The 17,272-nt window shown below is 51.6% G+C and overlaps 1 protein-coding gene across 4 annotated transcripts in view; it reads left to right on the top strand.

The window, feature by feature from the left end:
* LOC122377655 (mechanosensory protein 2-like) overlaps positions 1-17,272 on the top strand; it is a 43,290-nt gene that overhangs the window by 19,945 nt on the left and 6,073 nt on the right. Inside the window, exons 1-5 of one of the 4 annotated variants that reach the window (XM_043357947.1) lie at positions 1,770-1,840; positions 4,118-4,218; positions 4,730-4,885; positions 15,460-15,557; positions 16,360-16,687. In XM_043357947.1, the coding sequence (XP_043213882.1) occupies positions 1,783-1,840; positions 4,118-4,218; positions 4,730-4,885; positions 15,460-15,557; positions 16,360-16,687 (741 nt within the window). In that variant the 5' untranslated portion in view covers positions 1,770-1,782. Of the gene's footprint in view, positions 1-1,769; positions 1,841-4,117; positions 4,219-4,729; positions 4,886-11,901; positions 12,000-15,459; positions 15,558-16,359; positions 16,688-17,272 lie in introns of those variants that run through there. The other 3 variants (XM_043357948.1, XM_043357950.1, XM_043357949.1) reach the window with 3 other exon arrangements.

Below are 17,272 nucleotides of genomic sequence, written 5' to 3'. Positions count from 1 at the left end.
CTTGTCCCTGTCCTGTCTCGAGCCGCGCGCCGACAGCGGACGCTGGCCGTGTGCTGTCAGGTGCTGTCACTGTCACAACTGTCATTGTCAGCTGTCCGTTGTCACATCCGTCTCGAGTGCGCCCGACATGTCACTCCGTACTTGACCCGATCCAGCCGTGAGATCCTACAGCAAAAACGAGCTATCATTAACATGTGCCCTACAGATGTTTATGGGAATTGGGGAGCAATCAGCTCGACTGGGTATTCTCACACAATTCGCTGCTCTGCTCCTCGGCGGCTATTATACGTAGTCTTCCGTTGGGCCCCTTATCTCTCATCCTTTCTGGTTTACTACCTCTCCAAAAAGCTGAGAACACTAATGCGTTGGCCGGCTGTAAAGACAGACAGACACACAAACGCACATACAGACAGACAGACATACAGACCGCGATCGTTTTTGTCGGCTCATCTTGGCATGTCCATTGGCCGAAGCGGCGGGAGGCGGGAAGAGGGAGGCAGCGTCAGCTGGAGTCTGTTCCGCTCGAGTGCCAGCTCCGGGAACACAATGGCGGCGACTGTGGGCTAATGTGGCGGGCAGATCACCTGATACTGGAAACGACGGGCCGTGAACGCCCGCGGCCGGCACCTGTGACCGCTCAGCAGAAACTCAGCCAATGGTGCTTAGCAGCAGACAGACAGGCGGGCACTGGACAGACAGACAAACGGAAAGACGGACAGACAGACAGTGGAACAGTCTGACAGAGCCCAGAGGACCAGACGGACGGACAGCCAGTAGCGGCGGAACACCTTCAATTGGGGGGAGGGGGGGGGGGCACTGCCGACTTTTGGTCCTTGCCCCGTGCTTTCCATACAAGCAACGCCCATAGGGCTAATGTTAAAATGGCAAAATCAAGGGGCACGGTGCCCCGGTGCCCCCCCCCCCCCGTTCCGCCGCCTATGGGACAGACCGAGACGAACAGACGAACAGAAAAAAAAAACGCAGACAGACTGACATACATAGCAAACCATTGCCTCTCGCGTGCTGACCGCGGTTGGTCTGACCGTTCGAACACACCAACCGGACATTCTGCAGTCAGACCACAGCTCGCCTTGTCTGCCAGCTCTCCCGACCAATACCGCGCCCTCCCTATTTCTGTGGGCACTTTGTCCTGGCGGTGTAATATCGGCGGGACCCGCCCGCCCGTCCCGCAGTCCGCCGAGACCCGTTCCCGTGGCCGGCGCCGCTGTCCGACCAACATATGATGGTCGGCCGAGGCCGCCGCGGAAGGTTACGATCTTATTTAATCCTGTGCTGGGACAGCCTCACGTGTGAATATTTTACCATAATAGGCACATTAGAAAAATTGGACTATACATCAGATGGATTTTTAGAGCGATCCTCTCGCACCTTGCCACAATTGCCATTGCCTTTTTGCGCATTGACAAAAGCCTGGGCCGAAACTGCGAGTGGGGAGGGTGGACCGAGGGCTCAGCGACGATGGACGGTGGGGTGGGGGAGGGGATGGGAATAATCAGGCGCCGATGGTCGCCGCCGTCCCATTGGCATTCAGGACGAATGTCCGAAGTTGGCAGCCATTGATGGAGCTCAATTTCAAAATAACTCCCTTATTCCTGTAGTCTGAAACCAAATCGACTATCGTGTATGACAGAAGTTCGCTGACGTTACTAATGTAAGGGAACCGTGACTCATGCAGTGAGATGACATCTGTGATAAGAAGTGCTACCCTCGGGCCCGTGGAGTTTGAGATACCGTGGTGGTGGTGTGTCCATTTTTGTATTTATGGAGTACTCGACGCAGCGGCGTAGCAGCAAGTACATGGAGCTCAATATTCTATTCCGTGAGTACCGAGTAGCAACCACTAAAAATGGATGGGATTGTGCCAAGTGCCAAGTGCCGGACTGTGCATCCACTAACTCATTGATCCACGTTGTCTAATCAGTGTTCTAATAAGTCTGGAACCAAACCAAGTAATAAACAAGTGACATCACCTAAAACTTCTGGCCTCAAGACATTCCATAGGTACCACTGCCTGCAGTTTCATATTTATGGGACACTGAACTCAGCTCAGACACTGACTCAGCTTTTAATTCCCATTTCCCATTAAGCTAATTGCTCATTACATTCAATAGCGCTTAATTTCTATTTCTAGAAGCCATTCGCAATACCTATGTAAATGTTTTATGTGTTGTTTAATTGTTAAATTGAGGCATCGTAAGATAAAGGTTCATCAGCAATCCAGTGCCTACCGTGTTTTGTTTTATTTTCACTCTCACGGTTTCACGCTTGCCCTGTGCATTCCATGTAGTCAAGGCCGCTCTAGCATGGCTATTGGCTACATAGCTGAATGTGATCCGGCGTCGCTAAGCAGTCGCATTAGGCCGTCGCACGATCTGCAGTTTGACTGGCGCGCATTAATTGCATGCCGTTCAATTACATCGCTGCGGCCGTCTCGGTCTGTCAGTTCTTGAGTCACCCTTTGATGACGCTATAGACCACCCCTTGATCCGGTCCTCGCGACAGACCGGGGAGGGGGCGGGGAGGGGTCCGTCGACCGCCAGGAATTCCATGGAGGACGCGTTCAAAGGGCGGCGGCCGCCGGCCGGCAGCGCCACCGGACGCTGGTCCAGGGATCACACGACGCAGCGGCGGTGGCATCCCATTAATCCGAGCATAATCCCTCGCTTATAGCCGGTCCCCGGCCACCAGGGACACTCTGAGGGACTCTCTGAGCGTTAATGTGCAAAACTAGTTTTGCACATTTGGGCAACGGGGGATTGCCGGGCTAAAAGAATCAATAATGAGAAGTAACGCAAATATATAAGAAGTTGAACTTGTGCCTGTTTAATAATAACGGCACTGTTAACAATAACATTTCTCAAAAATGAAGAACAAACGGAGCTTTGTGAAGGCTGAAATAAAGTATTGCTTATTACCATGTTGGACGGCATTACTGCTATAATCTACTAAGAAAACGTCTGAGATATTTATGAAATTAAGCATTGCATAAACAAGCTAGTGTGTATTCTCTAGCCTCGTCCCGTCGTGACTGACCTAGTGGCGTTGTACTCCGCCTCCACTGCGTCTAGCCTCGCCTTCTGATTTCCCACCCACTGCGTCTAGCTGACCTCTGTCTCTGTCCGCAGCCGATCCGGAGGGGCCGGGGTGCTGTGCCATCCTGCGTCGTACCTACTGACCTCTGTCGGTCTGTCGCAGCCGATCCGGAGGGGCCGGGATGCTGTGCCATCCTGCTGACCTACTGACCTCTGTCTCTGTCCGCAGCCGATCCGGAGGGGCCCGGATGCTGTGTCTACCTGCTGACCTCTGTCTCTGTCCGCAGCCGATCCGGAGGGGCCGGGATGCTGCGCCATCCTGCTGACCTGCTGACCTCTGTCTCTGTCCGCAGCCGATCCGGAGGGGCCGGAATGCTGCGCCATCCTGCTGACCTGCTGACCTCTGTCTCTGTCCGCAGCCGATCCGGAGGGGCCGGGATGCTGTGCCATTCTGCTGACGCTGGTGCCGTACCTGCTGACCTCTGTCTCTGTCCGCAGCCGATCCGGAGGGGCGGGATGCTGTGCCATCCTGCTGACCCTGGTGTCGTGTCGTACCTGCTGACCTCTGTCTCTGTCCGCAGCCGATCCGGAGGGGCCGGGATGCTGTGCCATCCTGCGTCGTACCTACTGACCTCTGTCGGTCTGTCGCAGCCGATCCGGAGGGGCCGGGATGCTGTGCCATCCTGCTGACCTACTGACCTGTCTCTGTCCGCAGCCGATCCGGAGGGGCCCGGATGCTGTGTCGTACCTGCTGACCTCTGTCTCTGTCCGCAGCCGATCCGGAGGGGCCGGGATGCTGCGCCATCCTGCTGACCTGCTGACCTTTGTCTCTGTCCGCAGCCGATCCGGAGGGGCCGGAATGCTGCGCCATCCTGCTGACCTGCTGACCTCTGTCTCTGTCCGCAGCCGATCCGGAGGGGCCGGGATGCTGTGCCATCCTGCTGACCCTGGTGTCGTACCTGCTGACCTCTGTCTCTGTCCTCAGCCGATCCGGAGGGGCCGGGATGCTGTGCCATCCTGCTGACCCTGGTGTCGTACCTGCTGACCTCTGTCTCTGTCCGCAGCCGATCCGGAGGGGCCGGGATGCTGCGCCATCCTGCTGACCCTGGTGTCGTACCTGCTCATCCTGTGCACACTGCCGTTCTCGCTCTGCATGTGTATCAAGGTGAGTGAAACTTTGATAGACGATTTTAACAGGCGATTTTAACATATTAAAGATGTAGGATCAAGTGCCTAATGCTCATATACACAGATGCAAACAGTATACCATGACACTTTATCATTTCAATTTTCATACCAATGTTGCTAGTTTGTCAGACGTGACTTCAAAAGATTACTTAAAATGAAGCTCGCTTGTTGTTGCAATTTCGTTAATTATTATCGAAACTGTTTCAGGAAGAGGATAAACTTGGGGATAAACTTTTGCTTTGACAGATGTAATGCAATTGTTTCGGATAACTGTTGCTATAAGCCAATGCAGCTCAAAGTTGAGTTTCTATTTCACCCACTGTTCATACAAAATTGACACGAATAAACCGTACTTGTCCAGCGCTGTCTGCAGCTCCAATGCCAAATGTACCATTCCGTGTCATGTTTATGATCAATTTATTTCCCATTAGATTATACCTACGTGTCCGACCTGTAACCCAGCTACACTTCCCTCTGCCCGATTTCAGGTGGTCCAGGAGTACGAGCGAGCTGTGATCTTCCGACTGGGTCGCCTGCTGCAGGGCGGTGCCAAGGGGCCGGGCATCTTTTTCGTGGTGCCGTGCATAGACACGTACCGCAAGGTGGACCTGCGCACCGTCTCGTTCGACGTGCCGCCGCAGGAGGTGAGCTGGACGACGTTACTGCCCTGCGTGTGAGACATCATGGGTTTGAGTCTGTAGGTAATTTTAATCTGTGACAGTGTCGGATCGACGTCGACCATGAGACGAACGGGAACGCTGCTATTTGTCGTGACTTGTAAGTACCAGGAGAGTTTCCATAGTATTCAACTGAAAATAATTCATTTTAAGCCATGATTTAATCGGAAAAGGAAGGGAAGGGAACTGGGAAGGGAAATGCTAAACGTCTTCCATCAAGCGCACGTTTGTGTGGGTCTGAGCGTCATGCCCGCGCGCAGGCGAATCCTCAGCGCCGGGGCGTACTGGGAGGTAGACTGTGCCGCAATACAGTACTGCATTGCGGAACACACGGCTCGACTTGCCGGGTTACTCGCGGCGCTCGGGAATACAATTTCGAAGTTCACTAGCGCAAGTAAAAATCAATGGATGGATTTTCTCCCGTCTCGGTAGCCGACAAAATCGGATTAGTTATGTCAAACAGGCACTAGCGAGACTGCAACCCGGTTCACCCACTTACAAATCAGACTTCACTCAATTCACCACGACACCGAGAGTGCACCTTCAGCTCGGTGTCATTGTTTCCTATAATATTTTCGTAATAATGTGCCCAGCTGAAGGGTTTTCAACCATTTTATGGCTTTCTTAAAAAATGGTTATGATGCCAGAGTTAAAGGGACTGTCCCACCTTTAACATGGGGTTTGAGTTGAGATAGCCAAGTTTGCGGCGAGGTTCAGAAACCACTATCTAGGGGAAGCCGGGGGAAGCCCGGCATAGTAAGCTCTTTTTCATTTTTATTACATACCATACGTGCTGTATAAAATGTTGATATCCTGTTAGCTAGCTAACTTCATTGGCCGTGTTTTCCCAAAAAATCGGTTTCGTGGAATAAGTATAAGGTTGAGAAAATCGAGTTTTAAAAAAGTGTTGATTTTTCTGGGGTAAGCCCGGCATAGGGGTAACGCCGGCCACCTCCCCAGCGCTTTACAACGAGTTGATGAAACCATTATGTGTCTTCCAAATATTAACGGAAAGTGAAATATTAAGGTACTGATTAGCTCTGGACATCTTAGAGTTTATGTCACTACTGGTATTTTAGCTAACGTCTACCACATACACAGTACAGGTCGATGAAAATCGTGATGCAAAATTCACAAAAAATGTGTATTTCAAAATTCCTTAAAATTTATTTTTCTTTTTACCTTAATGCATCATATTGCATATCATTCGACTCGGCTGATGAAGAAGAACACAACGACACCATTTTTGAAGCTCTAGCTTCATTGTCTGTCGCGTTATCTGCAAAAACGTAGTTTGACCCTAGTTGACCTTAAGTGACATGACTGGCTTTGTCTATGATAACATGTTTATTTTCGAAATTTATCTTTGATCTAGGTGTAAACCAATCCTGCTCAGTACCTATTATCTCATGGAAAACAGTGGTTTAGTGGCATTGCTCTCGGTTGGGGGTAAGCTTGGCCACTCGTCCGGGGTTACCCCAATGTGCTAATTTTTATTTTAGAACAGCGATATTCGAAAAAATGTCATACTTAAGCCAGCCTGCCTCGTCACCCCTCACTACAAACACTTAAACGGACCTTACCTAACATTCGTATAAATATTAGTACTGTATGGTGTAACATTAACAGTGCGGCAAATCTCACTTTTTAGCTAAAAACCCTTAAAATATCATTTTTGCGCTATAACTTTAACAATATGCAATTTTTGTTAGCCTTAACTTTTTTGCTGGCGTTACCTTAGCTGCCACGCTGAAAGGACAAACAGTTGAGCATTTTATTGTGAATAATTTAGCCGGAAACGGGGTGGCTGGGCTTCCCCCGCGCCCGGGCTTCCCCCCGCTTCCCCTATCTAGGTTGCAACCCCCGCGGCCTCTTGGTGTTGAAGAAATTTGTTCCCTTCATTTGAAAATGGGCCTTGTACAAGGCCCTATCTTCAACATGGAGCGACCGTTAGTGTGACGTCACCTCGTTTAGTCATTCTGATTTAAATGGGTTTGTTCGTTGAAAAATCGCTTAAAACTTGGTATGAACTTTGTTGTGGTGCCTACAGAGTAAAAAGAATCAGCTTTATGACAGTAATGTGGCCAGGGGAAGGAGGTAATTTTGGACTGTGACGTCACATATTTGAATGTTTGTGTTTGGAATATGGGAAGCCTAAGATGTTTAATGAAAAATAAATGCCAGAACCGTGTTCCTGGTCATCCAATCTATTAAGTCGGGCACAATTTAACTGGTTTTAACAACATTTTAGAAGGTGGGATAGTCCCTTTAATTAAACAAAACTTAATTTCTGCTCCAAGCATCTATCATTCCAATATTATTGAGGGCTAATTCAGCCTCTCTTGTACGACAATAAACTGGTTGCATACATGAACTTAATTTAGCATGAGTTGGATAAAACATCCTGACGCCCCTGAAAGCCCTGCCCCTGGCACACGCGTGTCAAGCGGTGCCAGCTGCTCGGATAACCGTCCGACCATTAGCAGATTGGGCCGGCTCCGATTCCGGGAGGCCCGGGTCAGACAATGGCCGAGGTCAGGCATTGTATAGGTGGAACGGGGTCACGGCTCAGGGAGTGACCTTAGGTTGACATTCCTAGGAACGAGATTCGTTTCCCTTTTCCACGAGTTTTTTCTTTCTTTCTTTTAGTTATGTAGCCAGAGCATAGAGACGTCAGCCCGCAGGCTTGTCGAAATTACTCGACAACTTGTTTTATGTTTGCTCAACACGAGTACGAGAACCATAAAAAACATACTGTATTATCCCTCGCCCCGTTGGGGGGGCATTTTGGCCCCCCCTGTGGTTTTTCCTGAATAGCAAGAAAACGGCGGCGCGCAGCGCCGCCAAATTTTCAGTACCTTCCCGGACATCAATTTGACACCTTCACACCAAATTTCAAGTCTTAGGTCACCTTAGGTCAGGAGTTATTGAGGTCAAACTGAGGTCATGTTCGAGAAAAATGAGCAAAAAACATGCAATCTTGAAACGCTCACCAAATCTACAGTTATCAAGCAATTTCAAAGTTCTTTATATGGTCTAGTAGACAAAAAGCGGCGCTACAAAACTGCAATCTCGGATTTTCAAATTTTTTGTTTTTTGACCCAAAAAAATTCAAAAAATTGATTTTTTTTAGAAAAACTAAAAAAATCCAAAATTTTTCCGAATTTCGAAAAAAACCGGAATATATCTGATAGTCCCTGCGCTGTTCTATATACATACCAAATTTCAGATCGATATCTCGTTTGTTGGCCAAGTTATAGCGAAAAAACTGTTCAAAAATGATGACGTCAAATTTTTGAACTCAATTTTTAGCGATTCTAGACCACGTACGGCAAAACAAAGACCACCATTGAACTCCCCGTGACGAGCTGCATCGATTCGATACCCATTTTATGCAAAAATATTAACTTTGAAATTTGACCTAATTTGACCTGACCTTGACCTGACCTTGACCAAAACGTGACCTAAGCTGGCCCCAAAGGCTGCCTGACCCACATAGTCGCATTCGTCATGTAAAATGGACCATAAAACATGTATCACACGACACTTTCATATTGTGACCCCCCCGTGACCTGACCTCTGTGACCTGACCTGGTATCAGTGACCTCAAATAGCAAAATATGTGTTTAAAGAACATTTCCTCATCGATGATTTTCAATGAAATGCATTTTACTCGATTTTACAACGCATTTCTTGAAATGCCTGCATAAACGGTGAAAATTGGACCTTTGACCTGATCTGTGACGTCATCAGTTTGACCTAGGTCAATAAAATTGGGTCACAAGGTAGTTCCCTGATAGGGCTATCCAACACCGTTTGCCGCTTGTCGCTAGGTTGCGTGGTTCTCGAGATCTTAGGGGGGGGCAAAATGCCCCCCCCCCCCCAACGGGGCGCGTTGCTCGGCAGAGCCCAACGGGGCGCGGGTTAAGTTCAACTGGTGATAACAAGCGGCAAACTTAATGCATATATAACTATAGAATGTGGACCGTCGCAGAACTGTGCCACACCACGTCTGACGTGCGGCGCGTTACGCCGAGTGCCGGGCCGACGGATTCCATCAGGCTGATAGACTGCGCCCTGTTGCGGCGGAATGCGCTCCACGGCTAATGTAGTGGCACCGCAGGTGGATTAGATGTAGTAGAGGGCAGCTGGTGGTCTAATTTAGTCACCACTTGCTACCGGGTTCAGTCCCCACTGGCGAAACAGTCTATGGCCGCCTGGCTGATCCATAGGCGGCGGAACGGGGAGGGCACCGGGGCACCGTGCCCCCTTTGATTTTGGCATTGTAACATTAGCCCTATGGGCGTTGTATGGAAAGAATGGGACCAAAAGTCGGCAGTGCCCCCCCCCCCCCTTAATCGAAGGTGTTCCGCCGCTTCTGTGGCTGATCAGTGTGGCCAGTTCACCAAACTGCCACTGGTCATGACCCGTACCCACTACCCAGTAAAACCGCCACTGGCCGCACACTGCACAGCCAGCCGCCACTACCTATACCCATTACCCACTTTAATCCCCACCGACCGCGCTTTGGCGAGCCAGCTAATGGCCATTGGAGCCCTGCACTAAGTGACCAGTGACCAACCACTCTGCTCGCCACTGACCACCCATGGTTCAGCCGCCACTGCAGGCTGGCTGTCTAGTGTCCAGCAGTCACTGACCGTCCCAGTTCAGTACCCACTGACTGACCATATGACCTAATCCGCCGCTGACCCTCCATTCCAGCCACCTCCAGTTGGGCAGCCAGTGGCGGTTACCAATAGCTGAATTCCGGGGACAAACGACCACGCCTCAGTCAGCGCCACGCGGTGGTCTGATAGCGACCCCTCCCTCAGCCCGCAGAGCCCCGGCGTTAGTTACAGATGACGGCCATCCTAACTTGTCCTGCGCTGATGGGCTCATTCGTATCAAATGACAGACGTCAGATGAACCGTAAACCAACGCCACAGCTCTGTTGGGGGCTGAAAGTTAGATGCGAGAACTATCCGTCGCGATATGCGAATAACCCTCCGCATATGCATTGTTATGCAAGATTCCCTTTCTGAAACATTTGAGGCTAAAATTGTAGTGCCTTGAAGTCGTTATATTACTGATAACTGGTAAGACGATTTATTTGTGATGCTTAGCCAACTTTGGATTTGGTCTACAAGCCGCATTGTTTCCTATATTATATACATAGACTCTTAAGTGCCCTGGTATAGAGTAGAACTTATGGGGCAAATAAGAGGTTAGCTGACATGAGATGCAACGAAATGACAGTTTTTTATTTCGAACCCAGAACGAACCGGCCGGCCCGGCCTAAACCGGTCCGCTCCAGCCCGGAATCAGACTGGCTGCATGCGGGCAGGTATCTCGGACAGTTACCATCAATATTTGGCCGGCGGCGGCGCGGCCGGGCCGTTCAGGTCGGCGGGCTGACCCGGCGCGGTGCTCCTCCCGACGATACGGCAGCAGACTGCCATCCGTCAGACGCCTGCGCTGGCCGGCCGGCTCCCGCCCCCGGGGAGCCGTGCTCGGCCCGGCCGCAGCGCCATTCCGGGCTGGCTGGCCGTGCCATTCCGGATGGGTCTGTTCTGTAATTCCGGGATGGCTGCAGTGTCATTCCACGTAGATTTGCCGTGCCATTCCGGGATGGCCTCAGTGCCAGTCCTGATTGGCAGCAGAGCCATTCCAATCCAGGCTGACCTGCCGTGCCATCCTATGCTGGCTAGATGTGCCATTCCAGGCTGACCTGCCGTGCCATTCCAGGCTGGCTGCTGTGCTATTCCGAGTCGGCTGGCTTTGTCATTCCAGGCTGGACGCAGGGTTGTTCCGGACTGATCCGCAGTGAGCCATTCCGGTTCGGCTGGCCATGCCATTCCTTCCTAGCTGCTGTGCCATTCCGGAATGGCTGGATACGCTGTGTACGGCTGGACCTGTGCTGTGCCCATAATCCAGCCGGCTGTTTTATATCGGTGCCGACTGTCAGACTGCTGGGCTGTCACCCCTCCGCGGCCGGCCTGCCGCACAGTCTATGTACGTACACTCTCGCCGCATATCACCAACGCAGACGGCCTGGGAGCTCGGGACCCATGGTTCGGTAGATAAGAATCAAGAATAGGCTGGAACGTAAAAGCCAGTGCTCGTATTCGGCCGTCTACGTCACATGCAGCTTATCTGGCTTGCGAATGGCGTATAGTGAGTTTTGAGATAAAGTTGAATTGTTCAGTAGCTTGTCACTTGTAATTACGATGGTTATCATTCACCGAATTTGGATAATATTGCAATTAAAGTCGACAGAAGCTTTCTTAATGCACCCAGGCACGGTGGAAAGTGGTTCGAGTTCTGGCCCAAGTCGCAGACGCCAGACTGTACCCAACTTGTAAGACGGATAATTTAAGCATTGCGTTTTCCTAGAGAAGTAGACCTGCCAGGCGCCATGCCGTCCCTTACGATCGACGAAGATTGCAGCCCAGACCCTCATGGTCTATGATGGGCTCTATATTGCACTTCGACGCAGGCTGGTCCAATTCACAAATGATCAGATGATGACAATTGAGCGGGTGCTACATTGCTACTGGGTTGAACTGTTGCTGTGCGATGTAGCAGGTGTTCGGGATTTCTAGCCGGCAAGATACGTTAGGAGAATGTCTCCGTTGAAGTAAAAGAAACCCTCTAAGGGGACTACTCGAGTCAGAAATATGTCTAGAAGATACCATTAAGTACAAACAAGAAGATACCATTGTAAACGCGTGAGATACAGTGCTGCCATTTGCGACGATATCGTTTGGTGTTTATATCTGTTCTTACGTTCTTTGGAAAGTTTCCGATCTGGTTATATCTGTATTTGTCTGCCCTTTACCGGCTTGAAGGCAGGACAGCCTCGACCCAAGCACGAGATCGGAAATTCTCCAACGTGATCGTTGACTCTAGCCATCGCCATTATAATCCTTACTACACGACCTCTAACGTTCGCAGTCTCACGCTGGCCAGCCCTCCACTTTCAGGTGCTGACGCGCGACTCTGTGACGGTCAGCGTTGACGCTGTAGTGTATTACAAGGTCAGCGACCCGGTGATGGCCGAGAATAACATCGAGGACTACAGGTGCTGGCCCGGAGTGTGTGCGTGCCTGTGCGAGTGTGTGTGTGTGCCTGACTCGTGCCCGGCTTCTTAGCGTGGCTACGCCCGCCCGCCCGGCCCGGCCCGGCGCCTGCCTACGGTATACCCTCGGTAGCTGAGACGGGCCCGGCCGGCCGGCCTCCTACTGACTGGGCTGCGGACGGCGCAGGAACCTGCTGCTCAGCAACCACCGCTGCCCGCCGATAACACATACCTAACCGGCCAGCGCAGACAGCGCTCATTAATGGCTATCGGTCTCCGCTAATCTCGTCTTAATACAGAAATGCGATTTTTATTCACTAATGAATAATTATTAATCATTAAATGTTCATTGTCCAGCCACAGCAGTCGGCCTTAGCATAAACAAATGAAAATCTCATTCTGATAAAAGACAGGTGACACACTCCTACCAAGATCCGATCATCACAAAGGATTACAATTTTGTCTTTAAGTCTGAACATGGCTATTCAATAAAGCACCTGCCTATTTGGCTGAGCAAGGAAAACGATAGATGCGTTACCTACCTGCTTTGTTTTCCATCTTATCGTGTCGGGAGTAACTCTGCCAACGATATCTGTTACCTACTTTGACCGTGTAGGCTATGGAGGACTGTGACGGACCTGATCTAACCATGATGGATAAGACTGTGTCAGGCGGTACCTGCTGCCCTGTCTGACTGTGACGGAGGGACTATGACGGACCTGCTGCCTTACCTTACCGTGTTGGAAAGTACTTTTGACGCGATTTTTCCATGACGCCGAGCGGCTGCCTTTCAGATTCTATCGATGGACCTAGTGACGGTTTCGGTGGACGCTGTAGTGTATTACCGCGTGGAGGATCCGGTGAAAGCTGAGACAGAGATAGAGGAGATCAGGTCAGCGGCTGTGCGGCTGTGTGGTCTGCTGTGGCGTATGTGTCCGGCAGGTCACCGCCGAGCGCCGTCCAATGTTTGACGGCTGCTGTCATCTATTTAACGATCCCAGCGGCCTCTAACTTCTCGGAGTTTCTTACTACTACCACAAGCAGTTGTAGTGTTTTCTTCCCTTCCCTAGTTGTCAGCGGTCTACAGACACCTCTGTCTTTGGTCTAAGATCGTCGTCGCACACATGGAATGCTCCTGTTTTAAGCTTGTCCTTGCGGAGTGCCCTTCATATTCTTCATGTCCTTGCGGAGAGAAACTAAACTAAACATGATGTAATACATCAGTCATCAATATACTTTTAGTCCGAATTCCAAAGAAGGCCTTGTATCGAATAAATTTTACCGAACCTTTGATATCGTTTTTAAGATCTGTGTTATAATTTTGAGGCGACATAGATTACCTAATTCAGGTGATTTCAAAACATCATCAATCGATCAAGTCTCATGCATTTTCAGAGCATCTTTATGTGCTGTTAGTTGTCGTGCTAGCCATCGTCTCTAGCGAAAGGATATACGGCACATTCGCTTATCAAGCGGTATATCCCACACGCAAGGTTCGGTCAACATTCCAAATGGGTTACGTATGCAATACGACGCCACCCAATACAGCACACATTACGGTTATGGCCGTTGGGTGCCGTTTGAAATGAAAAACCGCCCCGTTTTCCTCCAGCAGGGGTCGTATTCTCGGTAATGTTTGCGATCCTTTCCCGGCCCTCATTCCGCTCCGAGGTCCCTGGCGCCTCTACCTCGCTCTGCAGAGTGGCGTGTGCCGCTATCTGGCTCCCGGTAGAGGCATGCGTCATCACCAATCTCCCCAGAGGGTGGCGTATGTCGCCACCTTATTCGGGGAAGCGGCGAGCCGCCGCCAGATTGTGTCCCCGTGCTTCTGCACGGGCACTTGGCGATGCTCATGGCGTCAGCCATCCTGTCGGTGCTCACTTCTCAGTCACCAGAGACGACGTCACCGAACCCGTCCGTCGCCGGACACTGGGTCGTATTTCACGTCCTTTACCGCCGCTCCCACCGGCCGAGGCGCGGAGCTACCACCTCCAGCCGGCGCCGGCCGACGGGATGGGCAGGAGGCCGGGCGGCCGGGCGGCGCCGACGTGGAAAGGTCACAGGCCGCAGTCCCGCCCGGGTTCGATTTTCTCGGCCGGAGGACGCCGCTCCGCACGACACCAGCCATCTGCCATCGAGGGCAGTGCTCGGACCGCCGACCGTTTTTGTCGGATCTGTCGGCGGTAGTCCGACCGCAGCGTGACCGTCGGGTCATCACTCGTGGCCAGCTGCCCAAGTGCCCACCGGAGGGCCGACTCCAGTTCCGGATCGGATATTGGAGCGGTGCGGCCTTCCGTCCGTAAATGACTGAAATTCAGTATCAGTCAGCGGCTGGCCGGTCGGGATTCAGAGGGGATCGAACCCTGTGTCGGTAGGGATCCGAAGTTCTCAGTCCGTGGATCATCCGGGATCCAGTGGAGCTTCGTCGGCAAGGAACTCGTGGGTTTTGTCGGCTGGGATCGAGCTAACTACACTTCCTGTACTTTCCTCGACGGCCCAAAGTGTGTTTTTGACTCTGCTCCCATCGCCGGCCAGTATGATGACTGTCCGTAGGGCAGTCATCATTCCCAAACCGTCACTACTCCTTCCATCCCACCACCTCGCGTCGACATCGGCCTGTGTTGTCTGACGACTGGGTAGTACCCAGAAACGGACGACCTTTATAGAGATGTCAGCGACGCGTACAAGTACTCCCTCCCGCTACCTCTCGGGACCCAGTCGACCTACAATGTCGTGTTTTATCACCAGACGAGACTTCCTGTTCAGCCTTTTGGGAGGAGTGGGCGCTTCCCATTGAAAACATCATAAGGACACTTAATGATATCACTCGGGGGTCATTATCGTCTCTGAGCCGTTACTTCAAAGGACGAGAAGACGACGCGTTTCAAGGGACGTTTTCAATGGAAAAGCAGTTACATATGTTGTGAGACGCCAACGAATGACCATTAAGCTGTTCTCTTACTTTAATTGAAACCGTGCTGTCCTATGTTGCGCAATTTTTTTTCATGCTATCCCATAAAATAAAATGTCTAGTCATAATAATATTTACATAACCGTGTGACACTTGCATTTGGAAAGCCACACCAAAGCAAAGCGAAACGTATGACGTCTTTTTCTACATATTCATGTAAAATTTATTACGTCAAAATTTAATGTAACAGCTTTCAGTCACATGCTTCATGAATTCAGCGCTCATTCTAGTGGCCTCAAGGGTCACGTCTGTTCTGTGGCGACCTGCACAGTGGCTGGTCCAGCGTTGAGCTCCCGGGACGGTCGCCGCCGCAGGCACCGCCGCGTTACTGCCAGCATGTCCTGCGCCGTGTTCCCAGTGTGACTAAGCCAACTAACACCGCTGGCCGGCCGGGCGGCCGCCGGGCCGCTCCGTCTAGTGCCCCCCCCCCCCCCCCGCTGTTACTCGGCAGCATGAGAGACTCTGCATGACTCTGTCCGTGTCTGCCTCTAGATCCTGAGCAAGGACTCGGTAACGGTAGCAGTGGACGCGGTAATATTTTACCGGGTCAGCAATCCGACGATCGCCGTGACAAATATTGTCAACTGCAGGTAACTAGAGGCCGGCGCTCGCCGTACCGTAGAGAGAGCTCCCATCCCTCGGCCCGCTGCCTGGTGTCACTGTGCGGCGTCGCGCACTGACGCCAGACGTCCGGCCACTAATTGGCATTGATCAGAGATCAGAGATCAGAGCGGCCCGTCTATGACGGCCCTCTGATTACTGAGACCCCACGTCTGCCGCTGCCAGTGCATCAGACGGCTTCTGCTATTGGCTTCACCACTGGCCTGATGAGATTTACCCAGTCGGACCGGCCTTGGATGGCTATCAGAGCATGCTTTGTGTCCGTAGTTATAATTACTTGTTCGTTATTAATATCTTTTCAATGTATTTCATCGTGTCGTCTGTCGACTATGTGAACTATTAACGATAGTTTGACTTTATTTCTGCACTGAGCGATAAAGTTCATCAGAAGTTTCGCTGTGGGTAACGCTGTAACTAAATTACTGCTTCAATTATAACGTACAAAACGATTTAATTCAATATGTGCCTGTTTGTTGAATCGGTACAATTCCTGCAATATTGAACACCGTCATACTGATAGACGGCAGCAATCATTTGCTGGCCGTGTACGGGCGCAGTGCCGCACTAAAGATTAATGACCCATCAGCGGGTATTGGGCTGTATCGGCAGCGCGCTATCGGCTAATCGTATCGATACCTCCGACCACCATCGCTCTCTGGTCGGACGGCGCGGCGCCCACCCGATCGGCTGTCGATCTGTTCTGATCACCGGGCGGCCGGTGCGGTCTGACCCCGTCTGACCCCGTCTGACCTCTGCTCTGACCGCCGACAGCCGCTCCACCCGGCTGCTGGCCGCCACCACACTGCGTAACGTGCTGGGCACCAAGTCGCTGGCCGACCTGCTGGCCGAGCGAGAGACGATCGCCCAGCAGATGCAGTCCAGCCTAGACGAGGCCACCGACCCGTGGGGCGTCAAGGTGGAGCGCGTCGAGATCAAGGACGTGCGTCTGCCGCTGCAGCTGCAGCGCGCCATGGCCGCCGAGGCCGAGGCGGCCCGCGAGGCGCGCGCCAAAGTGATCGCCGCCGAGGGCGAGCACAAGGCCTCGCGCGCCCTCAAACAGGCGGCCGACGTGATGAACGAGAGCCCCAGCGCCCTACAGGTGAGACCCAGAACACTGCAACTGAAACCCAAAGTCCTAGAGCGCGGAAGATGACAACCACAGCCGTGGATGCGCGCGCAGTTGATGATCATCCTTAGAGACCCTGAACCTTACCGGTCAGAAGCAGAGCAAAGATCTTGGTGATTATAGCTTGAAAAGTGAAAACTGTCAGGTCCCTGCAGGCAAGACGCTCTGGAAACAAAACTAGAGTCCCAGTGCACTGCACAGATAAAACCCAGTATAACAATGCCTTTCAGGCGACCCAGCGATTGCAGCTGACACTCAGACAGTGCAGCTGAGGCCCAGAGACTCTATATCTGAGCAGCCTATCCGTCATTTTGGACCCGCCCGAGAGACAGAGATTGGATGCATGAATACTGCATATGACACACCTGCGGCCCCGCCCGTGTTACACGAGGGATACAGGGAGAATGGGACACTACACACAGAAAAATATTAACACCGTTAGCGGTGTAATTGCACAGTACATATCTGAGCACTTGAGGAAAGTTAATTTAGTCCCTTCCCCGCTTTATTTATCCCCTCCGCACAAATATTTTACATAATTGCTTCTGTCAGTTCAGA

This window comes from Amphibalanus amphitrite, unplaced genomic scaffold (assembly GCF_019059575.1).
Source record: "Amphibalanus amphitrite isolate SeventyFive unplaced genomic scaffold, NRLGWU_Aamphi_draft 000048F_arrow, whole genome shotgun sequence".
Lineage (NCBI taxonomy): Eukaryota > Metazoa > Arthropoda > Thecostraca > Balanomorpha > Balanidae > Amphibalanus > Amphibalanus amphitrite.
Note: the sequence above shows the minus strand (reverse complement) of the source record. Positions and strands in the feature narration are given on the sequence as shown.